This window comes from Salmo trutta, chromosome 1 (assembly GCF_901001165.1).
Source record: "Salmo trutta chromosome 1, fSalTru1.1, whole genome shotgun sequence".
Classification (NCBI taxonomy): domain Eukaryota; kingdom Metazoa; phylum Chordata; class Actinopteri; order Salmoniformes; family Salmonidae; genus Salmo; species Salmo trutta.
Genome location: NC_042957.1, coordinates 10,398,405 through 10,410,544, shown reverse-complemented (window position 1 = coordinate 10,410,544; position 12,140 = coordinate 10,398,405). Strand labels below are relative to the sequence as shown.

The 12,140-nt window shown below is 48.4% G+C and overlaps 1 protein-coding gene across 1 annotated transcript in view; it reads left to right on the top strand.

The window, feature by feature from the left end:
• Positions 1–8,274: 8,274 nt before the first annotated feature.
• Positions 8,275–12,140, top strand: part of LOC115159151 (gephyrin) — a gene marked incomplete in the record, with an annotated part of 112,193 nt that continues 108,327 nt past the window's right edge. Inside the window, 1 exon segment of the mRNA XM_029708644.1 lies at positions 8,275–8,323. Within this exon segment, the coding sequence (XP_029564504.1) occupies position 8,323 (1 nt within the window).

Here is a 12,140-nt window from a genome sequence, read left to right as displayed (position 1 = left end):
TCTCTCCATCTTCTCTCCATCTTCTCTCCATCTTCTCTCCATCTTCTCTCCATCTTCTCTCCATCTTCTCTCCATCTTCTCTCCATCTTCTCTCCATCTTCCCTCCATCTTCTCTCCATCTTCCCTCCATCTTCTCTCCATCTTCCCTCCATCTTCTCTCCATCTTCCCTCCATCTTCCCTCCATCTTCTCTCCATCTTCCCTCCATCTTCTCTCCATCTTCTCTCCATCTTCCCTCCATCTTCCCTCCATCTTCCCTCCATCTTCTCTCCATCTTCCCTCCATCTTCCCTCCATCTTCCCTCCATCTTCTCTCCATCTTCCCTCCATCTTCCCTCCATCTTCTCTCCACTGCACAGTAAATAGTCTCTGCAACTTTTTCTCTGTGGCTTCATTAGTAAGTGTCTCTTCAATATTTCTGCTCATGTTAATAAAACATCAATAAGAGAGGGCTTTGAGCTGCGGGCGCTCCACCCAGCAGCCATCTCTGCCTGGGTTTCTGATGATGATGATGATGAAGGTTCAGGTGAGTGCTATGGAAGACAATTAGTATCATCTTATTATGCAGTACAAGTTGAGTGCCTTTCTCTATATGCATGCTGAAAGTCAGTAGTTAACTTGTTCTCTGATAAATAGCATTGTATTTGGTCAAACATAATTCTCTCCATCAGTTGTTGGAAGTGCATGCCTGTGTGTGCCTGCTTGCACTCGCTTCTTCCCATGCGTGTGTTTGTCTCCGTCCATTGGTACATACGTTCGTGTGCGTGTGCGTGTGTGTGTGTGTGATTCCTGTGCCAGGGTTCTGACCAATTGCATTGGGGCTCAGTCTGTCTCGCGGTGTTTTTAACCCAGTAGACTGGGGTAGCAGGCCTCTGAAGCTGGGGTGAACACTGAGGGTCAGTGTTATTGGCATAGGTCTGATCTGGGGGGGCCTATACAGAGAGAGGCCAGGGTTTGATTGGGGTGGTCTCAGCTGGTTGGGGTGTGGCTGGTGACGCTGTGGTCTGGGTATTGGGTCTTTCAGGTCTGGTCTGGGTGGGGTGTCTGTTGTGAGGTGCTGGGGCTGCGGTTGAGGATGACGTCCTTCAGGGTCCTGGCAAAAGTTGGGATTGCTGCCTTGTAGAGTTGGACCTGGTCGTAAAGACTGTTCAAGTCCAGGTTGGAGTGGTGGGCTAGGTGTCTCTCTCTCCTCTCTTTTAGATCTCTCGCTCTCTCGCTCTCTCTCACATCAAATTTTGAAGGTTAAGTTAAAGCATACTCAGAGTGCCCTGTTTCTCTGCGTGTGTGTGGATGCCTGGATGCCTGGATGCCTGGATGCCTGGATGCCTGGATGCCTGGATGCCTGGATGCCTGGATGCCTGGATGCCTGGATGCCTGGATGCCTGGATGCCTGGATGCCTATCTGTGATCCCTCCCCTCATTCCTCTTCCGCTCCTCAACCCTCTCTTTCCCCTCCTTTCTCCCCTCCCCCCTCAAACCTCTCCCTCGCCTCAAACCTCTCCCTCCTCTCAAACCTCTCCCCCCCTCAAACCTCTCCCCCCCTCAAACCTCTCCCCCCTCAAACCCTCCCCCCTCAAACCTCTCCCTCGCCTCAAACCTCCCCCCTCAAACCTCTCCCTCCTCTCAAACCTCTCCCTCGCCTCAAACCTCTCCCCCCCTCAAACCCTCCCCCCCCTCAAACCTCTCCCTCCTCTCAAACCTCTCCCCCCCTCAAACCTCTCCCCCCCTCAAACCCTCTCCCCCCCTCAAACCTCTCCCCCCCTCAAACCTCTCCCCCCCCTCAACCTCTCCCCCCCTCAAACCTCTCCCTCGCCTCAAACCCTCCCTCGCCTCAAACCTCTCCCTCCTCTCAAACCTCTCCCCCCCCCTCAAACCTCCCCCCTCAAACCTCTCCCCCCCTCAAACCTCTCCCTCCCCTCAAACCTCTCCCCCCCTCAAACCTCTCCCTCCTCTCAAACCTCTCCCTCGCCTCTCCCCTCCCCCCTCCTTTCATCCCTCACCTTACCCCGCCCCTCATCCCTCCTCTCTCCCCTCAAACCTCTCCCTCCCCTCAAACCTCTCCCTTGCCTCTCCCCTCCCCCCTCCTTTCATCCCTCACCTTACCCCTCCCCTTATCCTACACCTTACCTCATCCCTCCCCTCACCCCTCCCCTCTCCCCTCATCCCTTTCCTTCCCCTCCCCTCTCCCTCTCCTTCCCCCCAAACCTCTCCCTCTCCTTCCCCCCAAACCTCTCCCTTCTCCTTCCCCCCAAACCTCTCCCTTCTCCTTCCCCCCAAACCTCTCCCTTCTCCTTCCCCTCAAACCTCTCCCTCCCCTCAAACCTCTCCCTCCCCTCAAACCTCTCTCTCCCCTCTCTCCTCACTCCTCCCCTCTCACCTTACCCCTCCCTTCATCCCTCACCTTACTCCTCCCCTCCCCTCATCTCTCACCTCACCCCTCATCCCTCTCCCCTCTCCTTCCCCACACCTCTCCCCTCTCCCCTCCTTCCCCTCAAACCTCTACCTCCCCTCAAACCTCACCTCACCCCTCCCCTCATCCCTCACCTCACCCCTCCCCTTCCCTCACCCCTCCCCTCATCCCTCACCCCTCCCCTCATCCCTCACCTCACCCCTCCCCTCAAATCTCTCCCTCCCCTCATCCCTCATCCTCTTCCTCCCCTCAAACCTCATCCCTCTCCCCCCTCCCTTCATTCCTCTCTCTCACCCCTCTAATGATGTTCAGCTGAACTCTCAATGACCCCTTTGCTTTCCATGGTGCTGAGACAACCTCTCCTCTCATCTAAAAAAAATCTTGGTTAACCGAGAGTCGTCTGTTCTTTCGACCAATCGATTGGTCTACATTTTTAAACGTCTATTTTTCCATATATAGACACATCCTATGTGTTTTAATCAAATCAACTCTATGCACTGAGCTTGTCTGATGTTTTAAGTGCACTGTTTGATGAAATAATTATGACGCACAGATGACTAGAGGTCTAGAACACAATTGATTTGATTGGGCCGGGATCAGACTTGATGCTCTGTGTTTAAAATTTAAAAGAATGACAGCGAGTGACTGTGTGACTTGCACCCGTTGTCTCTCCTCCCTGCTGCATCGACCACCACAGAACATCAAAATGTTTATCACGCTGTCCATGTTGCTGAAGCTGCAAAATAATTACAGCCAATTCTGACTGAAAAGTTCTGTTACCCCTCAAACAAACATTCCCTATTCCCTCAACCCTTAGTCTTTACGTGACACATGTATGCATTGCATGCACGTGACCAATAGGGCCTGATAATCACATTAATAAATTGGTTATAACAAACTCTGAACACCGGAACATGTGACGGTGAAATGTATGCAGATTGCGTGACAAATAAACTGGAAACAGGGGAATGTTTGGTTGCTCAGGAGGTAAAGAGGAAGTCAGTTGTGTGGAATAAATGGGACTAGTTGTGGGAAATACTGGAGATCAATAGAAAGGTGAGGAGTAAGCGCTGCGTACATATGATGTGTGTCAAACAGGTGCTGTTAGATTACAATATACTTTTTATGACCGTTTGGAACAACACTAAATAAATTAGAAGTGCACCGTAGAGTCTAACTTTATTTTATTTTATTGTAAACCCTTTATTACAGCAAAGACTAAAAACAGCCACATTCATTCGTGAATGCAATTTCCAAAATGGAACGGTTTATTTATTATTCAAGAGTCACTTTGCTATTTTATTTTAAAACTGAAGTCCTTGATTGCATTTCAAATCATGAATGACTCGTATGCTGTGTGATGACATGAACGAATGAATGATTGATACAGTAGCCTATATAAGTATTGAAGCAGGCCTAAGTTACGGTATTAGCCTATATAAGTATTGAAGCAGGCCTAAGTTACGGTATTAGCCTATATAAGTATTGAAGCAGGCCTAAGTTACGGTATTAGCCTATATAAGTATTGAAGCAGGCCTAAGTTACGGTATTAGCCTATATAAGTATTGAAGCAGGCCTAAGTTACGGTATTAGCCTATATAAGTATTGAAGCAGGCCTAAGTTACGGTATTAGCCTATATAAGTATTGAAGCAGGCCTAAGTTACGGTATTAGCCTATATAAGTATTGAAGCAGGCCTAAGTTACGGTATTAGCCTATATAAGTATTGAAGCAGGCCTAAGTTACGTTAATAGCCTATATAAGTATTGAAGCAGGCCTAAGTTACGGTATTAGCCTATATAAGTATTGAAGCAGGCCTAAGTTACGGTATTAGCCTATATAAGTATTGAAGCAGGCCTAAGTTATTAAGTCTAAACAGGATGCGCTCTTAGGCCTACAGCTTGGTGGTGGTTATACAAGGATACTATACTAAGCCTACTAATCATAATGGCATTAATTATAATGATGATCATATAAAAAGGAGGGTTATTATTATTATTATTATTATTATTATAAATATAATTTATTATTATAAATATTATTATTTATTATTATAAATAGTATTATTTATTATTATATATTATTATTTATTATTCTGAGTATTAGTATAAATATAATTTGGGGGAGAATTAGGAACAGTATAAACAACACTAAATGAATGATAAAAAAGAACAGAGAGGCTGTTATAATGAGAAGTGTAATGCCTTTATTATAGCATATAAAAGAAGAAGAAAAAACATCCTAATTTGTAAAATTGTTTATCCGACGTGATTGCATGACGCTTGGTGCTCACGGAATCAGTTGGCTATTAAACAGAAGCAGAATCTGCCTTATCTCTGTAGATATATATGGATGATTTATCAAACCTAACACATTTAGCATTTAGGCTACTGATTATATACAGTTGAAGTTGGAAGTTTACATACACCTACATACAAACTTCTGACCCACTGGAATTGTGAATTATAAGTGAAATAATCTGTCTGTAAACAATTGTTGGAAAAATGACTTGTGTCATGCACAAAGTAGATGTCCTAACCGACTTGCCAAAACTATAGTTTGTTAACAAGAAATTTGTGGAGTGGTTGAAAAACGAGTTTAAATGACTCCAACCTAAGTGTATGTAAACTTCCGACTTTAACTGTACCTATTTAAGTTGGTTTCCTCTCTTCTCACTTTTCTTAGATGTCTAAGGCAAGGGCTGTTTTCTCGTCTCCTAATAGCGCTGCTGCCTCCGCCGTATTGTTCTCAACACCAATATGCTGGATAACTTTGCTATTATGCATGTAGCAACATGGTCTAGTTTCAGAACCACGGACAGCGACCGGTATCCAACACAGGAGAAAGCGCATTTGTTATAAAATTATACAATTTTATTAGTGTTGAACCATTGTTCTCTTACGTAGTATAACCATATACAATTTCAGCAGCACATGTCTTAGAGTGATGGACTGTGCCATCCCCACGCCCTCCATAATGGATTAGTCCACTCAGACACCATGAAATGTTTTTAGTTTTTTTGCTAATCCCGGTTGACCAACAGCCTATCGACCAAACAATCCCTCAGTCGACTAAATGGGGTCAGCCCTAATCTTTCCCCCTCCTCTGTCCTCAAAACTCTCTATCCTCCCCCTAGTCGCTCTCTCCTCCTCTGTCCTCAACCCTCTCTATCCTCCCTCAACCCTCTCTCCTCCTCTCTCCTCCTCTGTGCTCAACCCTCTCTATCCTCCCTCTAGTCTCTCTCTCCTCCTCTATCCTCAACCCTCTCTATCCTCCCCCTAGTCTCTCTCTCCTCCTATGTCCTCAACCCTCTCTATCCTCCCTCAAACCTCTCTATCCTCCCCCTAGTCGCTCTCTCCTCCTCTGTCCTCACACATCTCTATCCTCCCTCAAACCTCTCTCCTCTCTCCTCCTCTATCCTCAACCCTCTCTAGTCTCCCTCTAGTATCTCTCTCTTCCTCTGTCCTCAACTCTCTCTATCCCCCCTCAACTCTCTCTCCTCCTCTATCCTCAACCCTCTCTATTCTCCCTCTAGTATCTCTCTCCTCCTCTGTCCTCAACTCTCTCTATCCCCCCTCAACTCTCTCTCCTCCTCTGTCCTCAACCCTCTCTATCCTCCCTCTAGTCTCTCTCTCCTCCTCTGTTTTCAACCCTCTCTATCCTCCCTCTAGTCTCTCTCTCCTCCTCTATCCTCAACCCTCTATCCTCCCTCTAGTCTCTCTCTCCTCCTCTGTTTTCAACCCTCTCTATCCTCCCTCTAGTATCTCTCTCCTTCTCTATCCTCAAGCCTCTCTATCCTCCCTCAACCCTCTCTATCCTCCCCCTAGTCGCTCTCTCCTCCTCTGTCCTCACACATCTCTATCCTCCCTCAACTCTCTCTCCTCCTCTCTCCTCCTCTATCCTCAACCCTCTCTATTCTCCCTCTAGTCTCTCTCTCCTCCTCTGTCCTCAACCCTCTCTATTCTCCCTCTAGTATCTCTCTCCTCCTCTGTCCTCAACCCTCTCTATCCTCCCTCTAGTTTCTCTCTCCTCCTCTGTCCTCAAACCTCTCTATCCTCCCTCAACTCTCTCTCCTCCTCTCTCCTCTATCCTCAACCCTCTCTATCCTCCCTCTAGTATCTCTCTCCTTCTCTATCCTCAAGCCTCTCTATCCTCCCTCAACCCTCTCTATCCTCCCCCTAGTCGCTCTCTCCTCCTCTGTCCTCACACATCTCTATCCTCCCTCAACTCTCTCTCCTCCTCTCTCCTCCTCTATCCTCAACCCTCTCTATTCTCCCTCTAGTCTCTCTCTCCTCCTCTGTCCTCAACCCTCTCTATTCTCCCTCTAGTATCTCTCTCCTCCTCTGTCCTCAACCCTCTCTATCCTCCCTCTAGTGTCTCTCTCCTCCTCTGTCCTCAAACCTCTCTATCCTCCCTCAACTCTCTCTCCTCCTCTCTCCTCTATCCTCAACCCTCTCTATCCTCCCTCTAGTCTCTCTCTCCTCCTCTGTTTTCAACCCTCTCTATCCTCCCTCTAGTATCTCTCTCCTTCTCTATCCTCAAGCCTCTCTATCCTCCCTCTAGTCTCTCTCTCCTCCTCTGTTTTCAACCCTCTCTATCCTCCCTCTAGTATCTCTCTCCTTCTCTATCCTCAAGCCTCTCTATCCTCCCTCTAGTCTCTCTCTCCTCCTCTGTTTTCAACCCTCTCTATCCTCCCTCTAGTCTCTCTCTCCTCCTCTATCCTCAACCCTCTCTATCCTCCCTCTAGTCTCTCTCTCCTCCTCTGTCCTCAACCCTCTCTATTCCCCCTCAACCCTCTCTCTCCTCCCCCTAGTCGCTCTCTCCTCCTCTGTCCTCACACATCTCTATCCTCCCTCAACTCTCTCTCCTCCTCTATCCTCAACCCTCTCTATTCTCCCTCTAGTCTCTCTCTCCTCCTCTGTCCTCAACCCTCTCTATTCTCCCTCTAGTATCTCTCTCCTCCTCTGTCCTCAACCCTCTCTATCCTCCCTCTAGTTTCTCTCTCCTCCTCTGTCCTCAAGCCTCTCTATCCTCCCTCTAGTCTCTCTCTCCTCCTCTGTCCTTAACCCTCTCTATCCTCCCTCTAGTCTCACTCTCCTCCTCTCTCCTCCTCTGTCCTCAACCCTCTCTATCCTCCCTCTAGTCTCGCTCTCCTCCTCTGTCCTCAACCCTCTTTATCCTCCCTCTAGTCTCGCTCTCCTCCTCCTCCTAAACCCCCTCTATGCCATCTGTCCACCATCTATTCTCTCTCTCTCCTCCCTCTCCTCCCTCTCCTCTTTAGCCTCCTCTTTCTCTTATCTCTCCCTCCCCTCAGTCCCTCTTTCCTCCATCTGTCTCCTCCCCATCTCTTCTATCTCTCATCCAGTGTGAATTGCCCAGTTCGGAGCTCTCTTTCTCGCTCTCTACACATCTGTTGAGAGAAGGAGAGAGAGGGAAAGTGTAGGGCTGGGTTGGGCAGTGTGTGTTTGTGTGGTCTTGTGTTATGCCACGTCAGGCTGGGCTATTCTGGACTTGGCTCTCTTACTGTATGCTGGACTACACCTGGATCATGTCTGTGTGCCACACACCTGCACCGAGTCTTTCTGAACGCATGGGAAATGTAGTTCACTAAATGTGTTCAAAAGCCTATTAGCTGCAGTGCTGACGTGACTACCAGTGCTGTGTCTTCCTCCTGTTGTACTGCAGAGTGGCACCCTGACTTCTCTCCTGTACACCCTCATTTAGATTAGACTTCAAATAAACCTAAATTAAGCCATTGGTTGGCTTCTCTTCTTGTTGGATATAAATAGCGTTTTCCAGTCTTATCTGGAAACAGTGTTGTGAAGAGTAGAGAGGGAGAGCTTTTGAAATGCAGCCCTGCCGATTAGGATCCCATTTTTCCACTCGACACCCCCTCTATTCTCCCCGCTGCTTACAGTAAGCCCTGGGATCTTTGTGTGCGTGTGCATGCACGTGTGTTTGTGTGTGTGTTTGTGTGCATGCGCTTGCGCTTGCATAAAAGTAATTGAGATTTGTTTTGAGTGTGTGTACGTGTGTGTAATGTGTGTGTTAGTATGTATGGTCTTTGAGTGTCTGTGTGTGTGTGTGTGTGTGTGTGTGTGTGTGTGTGTGTGTGTGTGTGTGTGTGTGTGTAGCTGACGGGTGTGTCTTTGATAATAGATGCTGTTCTCCCGCTGCTCCACTCAGAATTAACAAGGTTGCTAAGATACGCTAGACTTGTATTAGATTAGGTATCTGCCGTTATATTTGTTACTATATTTTACACAGCACTGTCAAACTGTTATTCATTCGGAGATGTATGCTGCCACGGAATGATAAAACGCTGCTGCTGGTATTTGTTGCACCACTGCCTCCCTGCTCTACCCTGAGAACGGGTTGTGAAACATTTAGTGTCACAAGTAAAATGTTGTTCCCACCCCTCGACAAAGAGGGGGCAGATCCACACCTCGATTAATCATTAAGCCCATTTAATCCCAGGCCCCCGGCTCCAGTGGTTCCATTTGACAAAGAACAAGCCAATAAGATGCAGGGAGGGAGGAGGGGAGGCGATGTCACTTCTGAGGAGGCGGATTGGTTGATGGAAGTGTGAGCCCTCCCACCTGCAGATATCAGTTGAATCCAATGGTTGGTTGACCCTCATGTTTGTGTTTTCCACCACCGGTAGAGTGTTGGCACGACTGAAACACTCAAGACAATGGAGGTGCCAACAGTAGGGTATTCTATCAGCTGGTATTCTGTCTATAATGGAGTGGCCAGCACAGTCACCAGATCTCAACCCTATTGAGCTGTTGTGGGAGCAGCCTGACCGTATGGTACGTAAGAAGTGCCCATCAAGCCAATCCAATTTGTGGGAGGTGCTTCAGGAAATTGGGGTGAAATCTCTTCAGATTACCTCAACAAATTGACAACTAGAATGCCAAAGGTCTGCAAGGCTGTAATTGCTGCAAATGGAGGATTCTTTGACAAAAGCAAAGTTTCAAGGACACAATTCTTATTTAAATTAAAAATCATTATTTATAACCTGTCAACGTCTTGACTATATTTCCTATTCATTTTGCAACTCAATTCATGTACAGTTGAAGTCGGAAGTTTACATACACCTTAGCCAAATACATTTAAACTCAGTTTTTCACAATTCCTGACATTTAATCCTAGTAAAAATTCCCTCTTAGGTCAGTTAGGATCACCACTTTATTTTAAGAATGTGAAATGTCAGAATAATAGTAGAGAGAATGATTTATTTCAGCTTTTATTTCTTTCATCACATTCCCAGTGGGTCAGAAGTTTACATACACTCAATTAGTATTTGGTAGCATTGCCTTTAAATATTTTAATTTGGGTCAAACGTTTCAGGTAGCCTTCCACAAGCTTCCCACAATAAGTTGGGGGAATTTTGGCCCATTCCTCCTGACAGAGCTGGTGTAACTGAGTCAGGTTTGTAGGCCTCCTTGCACGCACACGCTTTTTCCCACAAGTTCTCTATAGGATTGAGGTCAGGGCTTTGTGATGGCCACTCCAATACCTTGACTTTGTTGTCCTTAAGCCATTTTGCCACAACTTTGGAGGTATGCTTGGGGTCATTGTCCATTTGGAAGACCCATTTGCGACCAAGCTTTAACTTCCTAATTGATCTCTTGAGATGTTGCTTCAATATATCTACATAATTTTGCTTCCTCATGATGCCATCTATTTTGTGAAGTGCCCCAGTCCCTCCTGCAGCAAAGCACCCCCACAACATGATGCTGCCACCCCCTTCTTCGGCTTGCAAGCCTCCCCCTTTTTCCTCCAAACATAACGATGGTCATTATGGCCAAACCGTTCTATTTTTGTTTCATCAGACCAGAGGACATTTATCCAAAAAGTACGATCTTTGTCCCCATGTGCAGTTGCAAACCGGGGTTTGGTGTTTTTATGGCGGTTTTGGAGCATTGGCTTCTTCCTTGCTGAGCGGCCTTTCAGGTTATGTCAATATAGGACTCGTTTTACTGTGGATATAGATACTTTTGTACCTGTTTCCTCCAGAATCTTCACAAGGTCCTTTGCTGTTGTTTCTCCTATTCATTTGCACTTTTCGCAACAAGGAACGTGTCACGCCCTGACCTGAGAGAGCCGTTTTTCTCTGTTTGGTTAGGTCAGGGTGTGACATGGGGTGGGCGTTCTTATGTGTCATATTTCTGTTTTTTTTTCTTTGATTGACCTAGTATGGTTTCCAATCAGAGGCAGCTGTCTATCGTTGTCTCTGATTGGGAATCATACTTAGGCAGCCCTTTTTCCCTCCTTCACTGTGGGATCTTGTTTTTGTACAGCTCAGTAAGCCTGCAGAACGTGATGTTCGTTTTTTCTTTGTTTGTTATTTTGTTTGAGTGTTCTGAGTTACAATAAATATAAATATGAGCACTTTCCACCCTGCACCTTGGTCTACTCATTACGACGAGCGTCACAGAAGATCCACCACCAAAGGACCCAGCAGCGTGATCAGGAGTGGACCTGTGAGGACATTCTGAACTGCAAGGGATCCTGGACATGGGAGGAGATCCAGGCTGGATGGGATCGCCTCCCATGGGAACAGGTGGAGGCAGCGAGAGCAGAGCAGCGACGAGAAGAGGAACTAGCCCGGCAATGAGGCAAGCACAAGAGGCAGCCCCCCCCCCAAGAAATTGGGGAGGGGGGAGGCACACGGGGAGATTGGCAGAGTCAGGGTGGAGACCTGAGCCAACTCCCCGTGCTTACCGTGGGGAGAATAGGACTGGTCAGGCACTGGGTTATGTGGTAATGCACACGGTGTCTCCAGTGCGCAGCCACAGCGCGGTGCGCTCTGTGCAAGCTCCCCGCAGTGGCCGTGCTAGAGTTGGCATTCAGCCAGGAAGGATTGTGCCGGCTCAGCGTTCCTGGTCTCTGGAGCGTCTCTTCGGCCCAGGTTATCCTGCGCCAGCTCTACGCACGGTACCCCCAGTTCACCAGCACGAACCAGTGCGACATGTTCCAACGCCCCGCGCTTGCCGGGCTATCCAGCCAGGACGGGTTGTGCCAGTCATAAGCTCCAGACCTCCAGTGCGCCTCCAAGGCCCAGTATATCCTGCGCCAGTTCTACGCACTGTGTCGCCAGTGCGCCTGCACAGCCCAGTTCATCCTGTGCCAGCGACCCGCCCGTGCCGGACTAAAGTAAGCATCCAGCCAGGACGGGTTGTGCCAGCCATAAGCTCCAGACCTCCAGTGCGCCTCCACGGCCCAGTATACCCTGTGCCTGCTCTGCGCACACGGCCTCCAGTGACGTTCCCTAGTCCAGAGCTCCCAGCGACGTTCCCCAGTCCGGAGCCTCCAGCGACATTTCCTGGTCCGGTGAGACCTGTTCCGGCTCCACGTATGAAGCCTCCAGTGATGATCCATTTTCCGAAGCCTCCAGTGATGATCCATGGTCCGAAGCCTCCAGTGATGATCCATGGCACGAAGCCTCCAGTGATGATCCATGTCCCGGAGCCTGTAGGGATGATCTGTGGCACGAAGCCTCCAGTGATAATCCATGGCCCGGAGCCTGTAGGGATGATCCATGCAGTCTTCAGCCTTCAGCGGCAGTCTGCAGACCAGAGCCTCCAGCGGCGGTATGCAGTCCAGAGCATCCAGCGGCGGTCTGCAGACCAGAGCCTCCACCGGCGGCCTGCAGTCCAGAGCCTCCAGCGGCGGCCTGCAGACCAGAGCCTCCAGCGGCGGTCTGCAGTCCAGAGCCTCCAGCGGC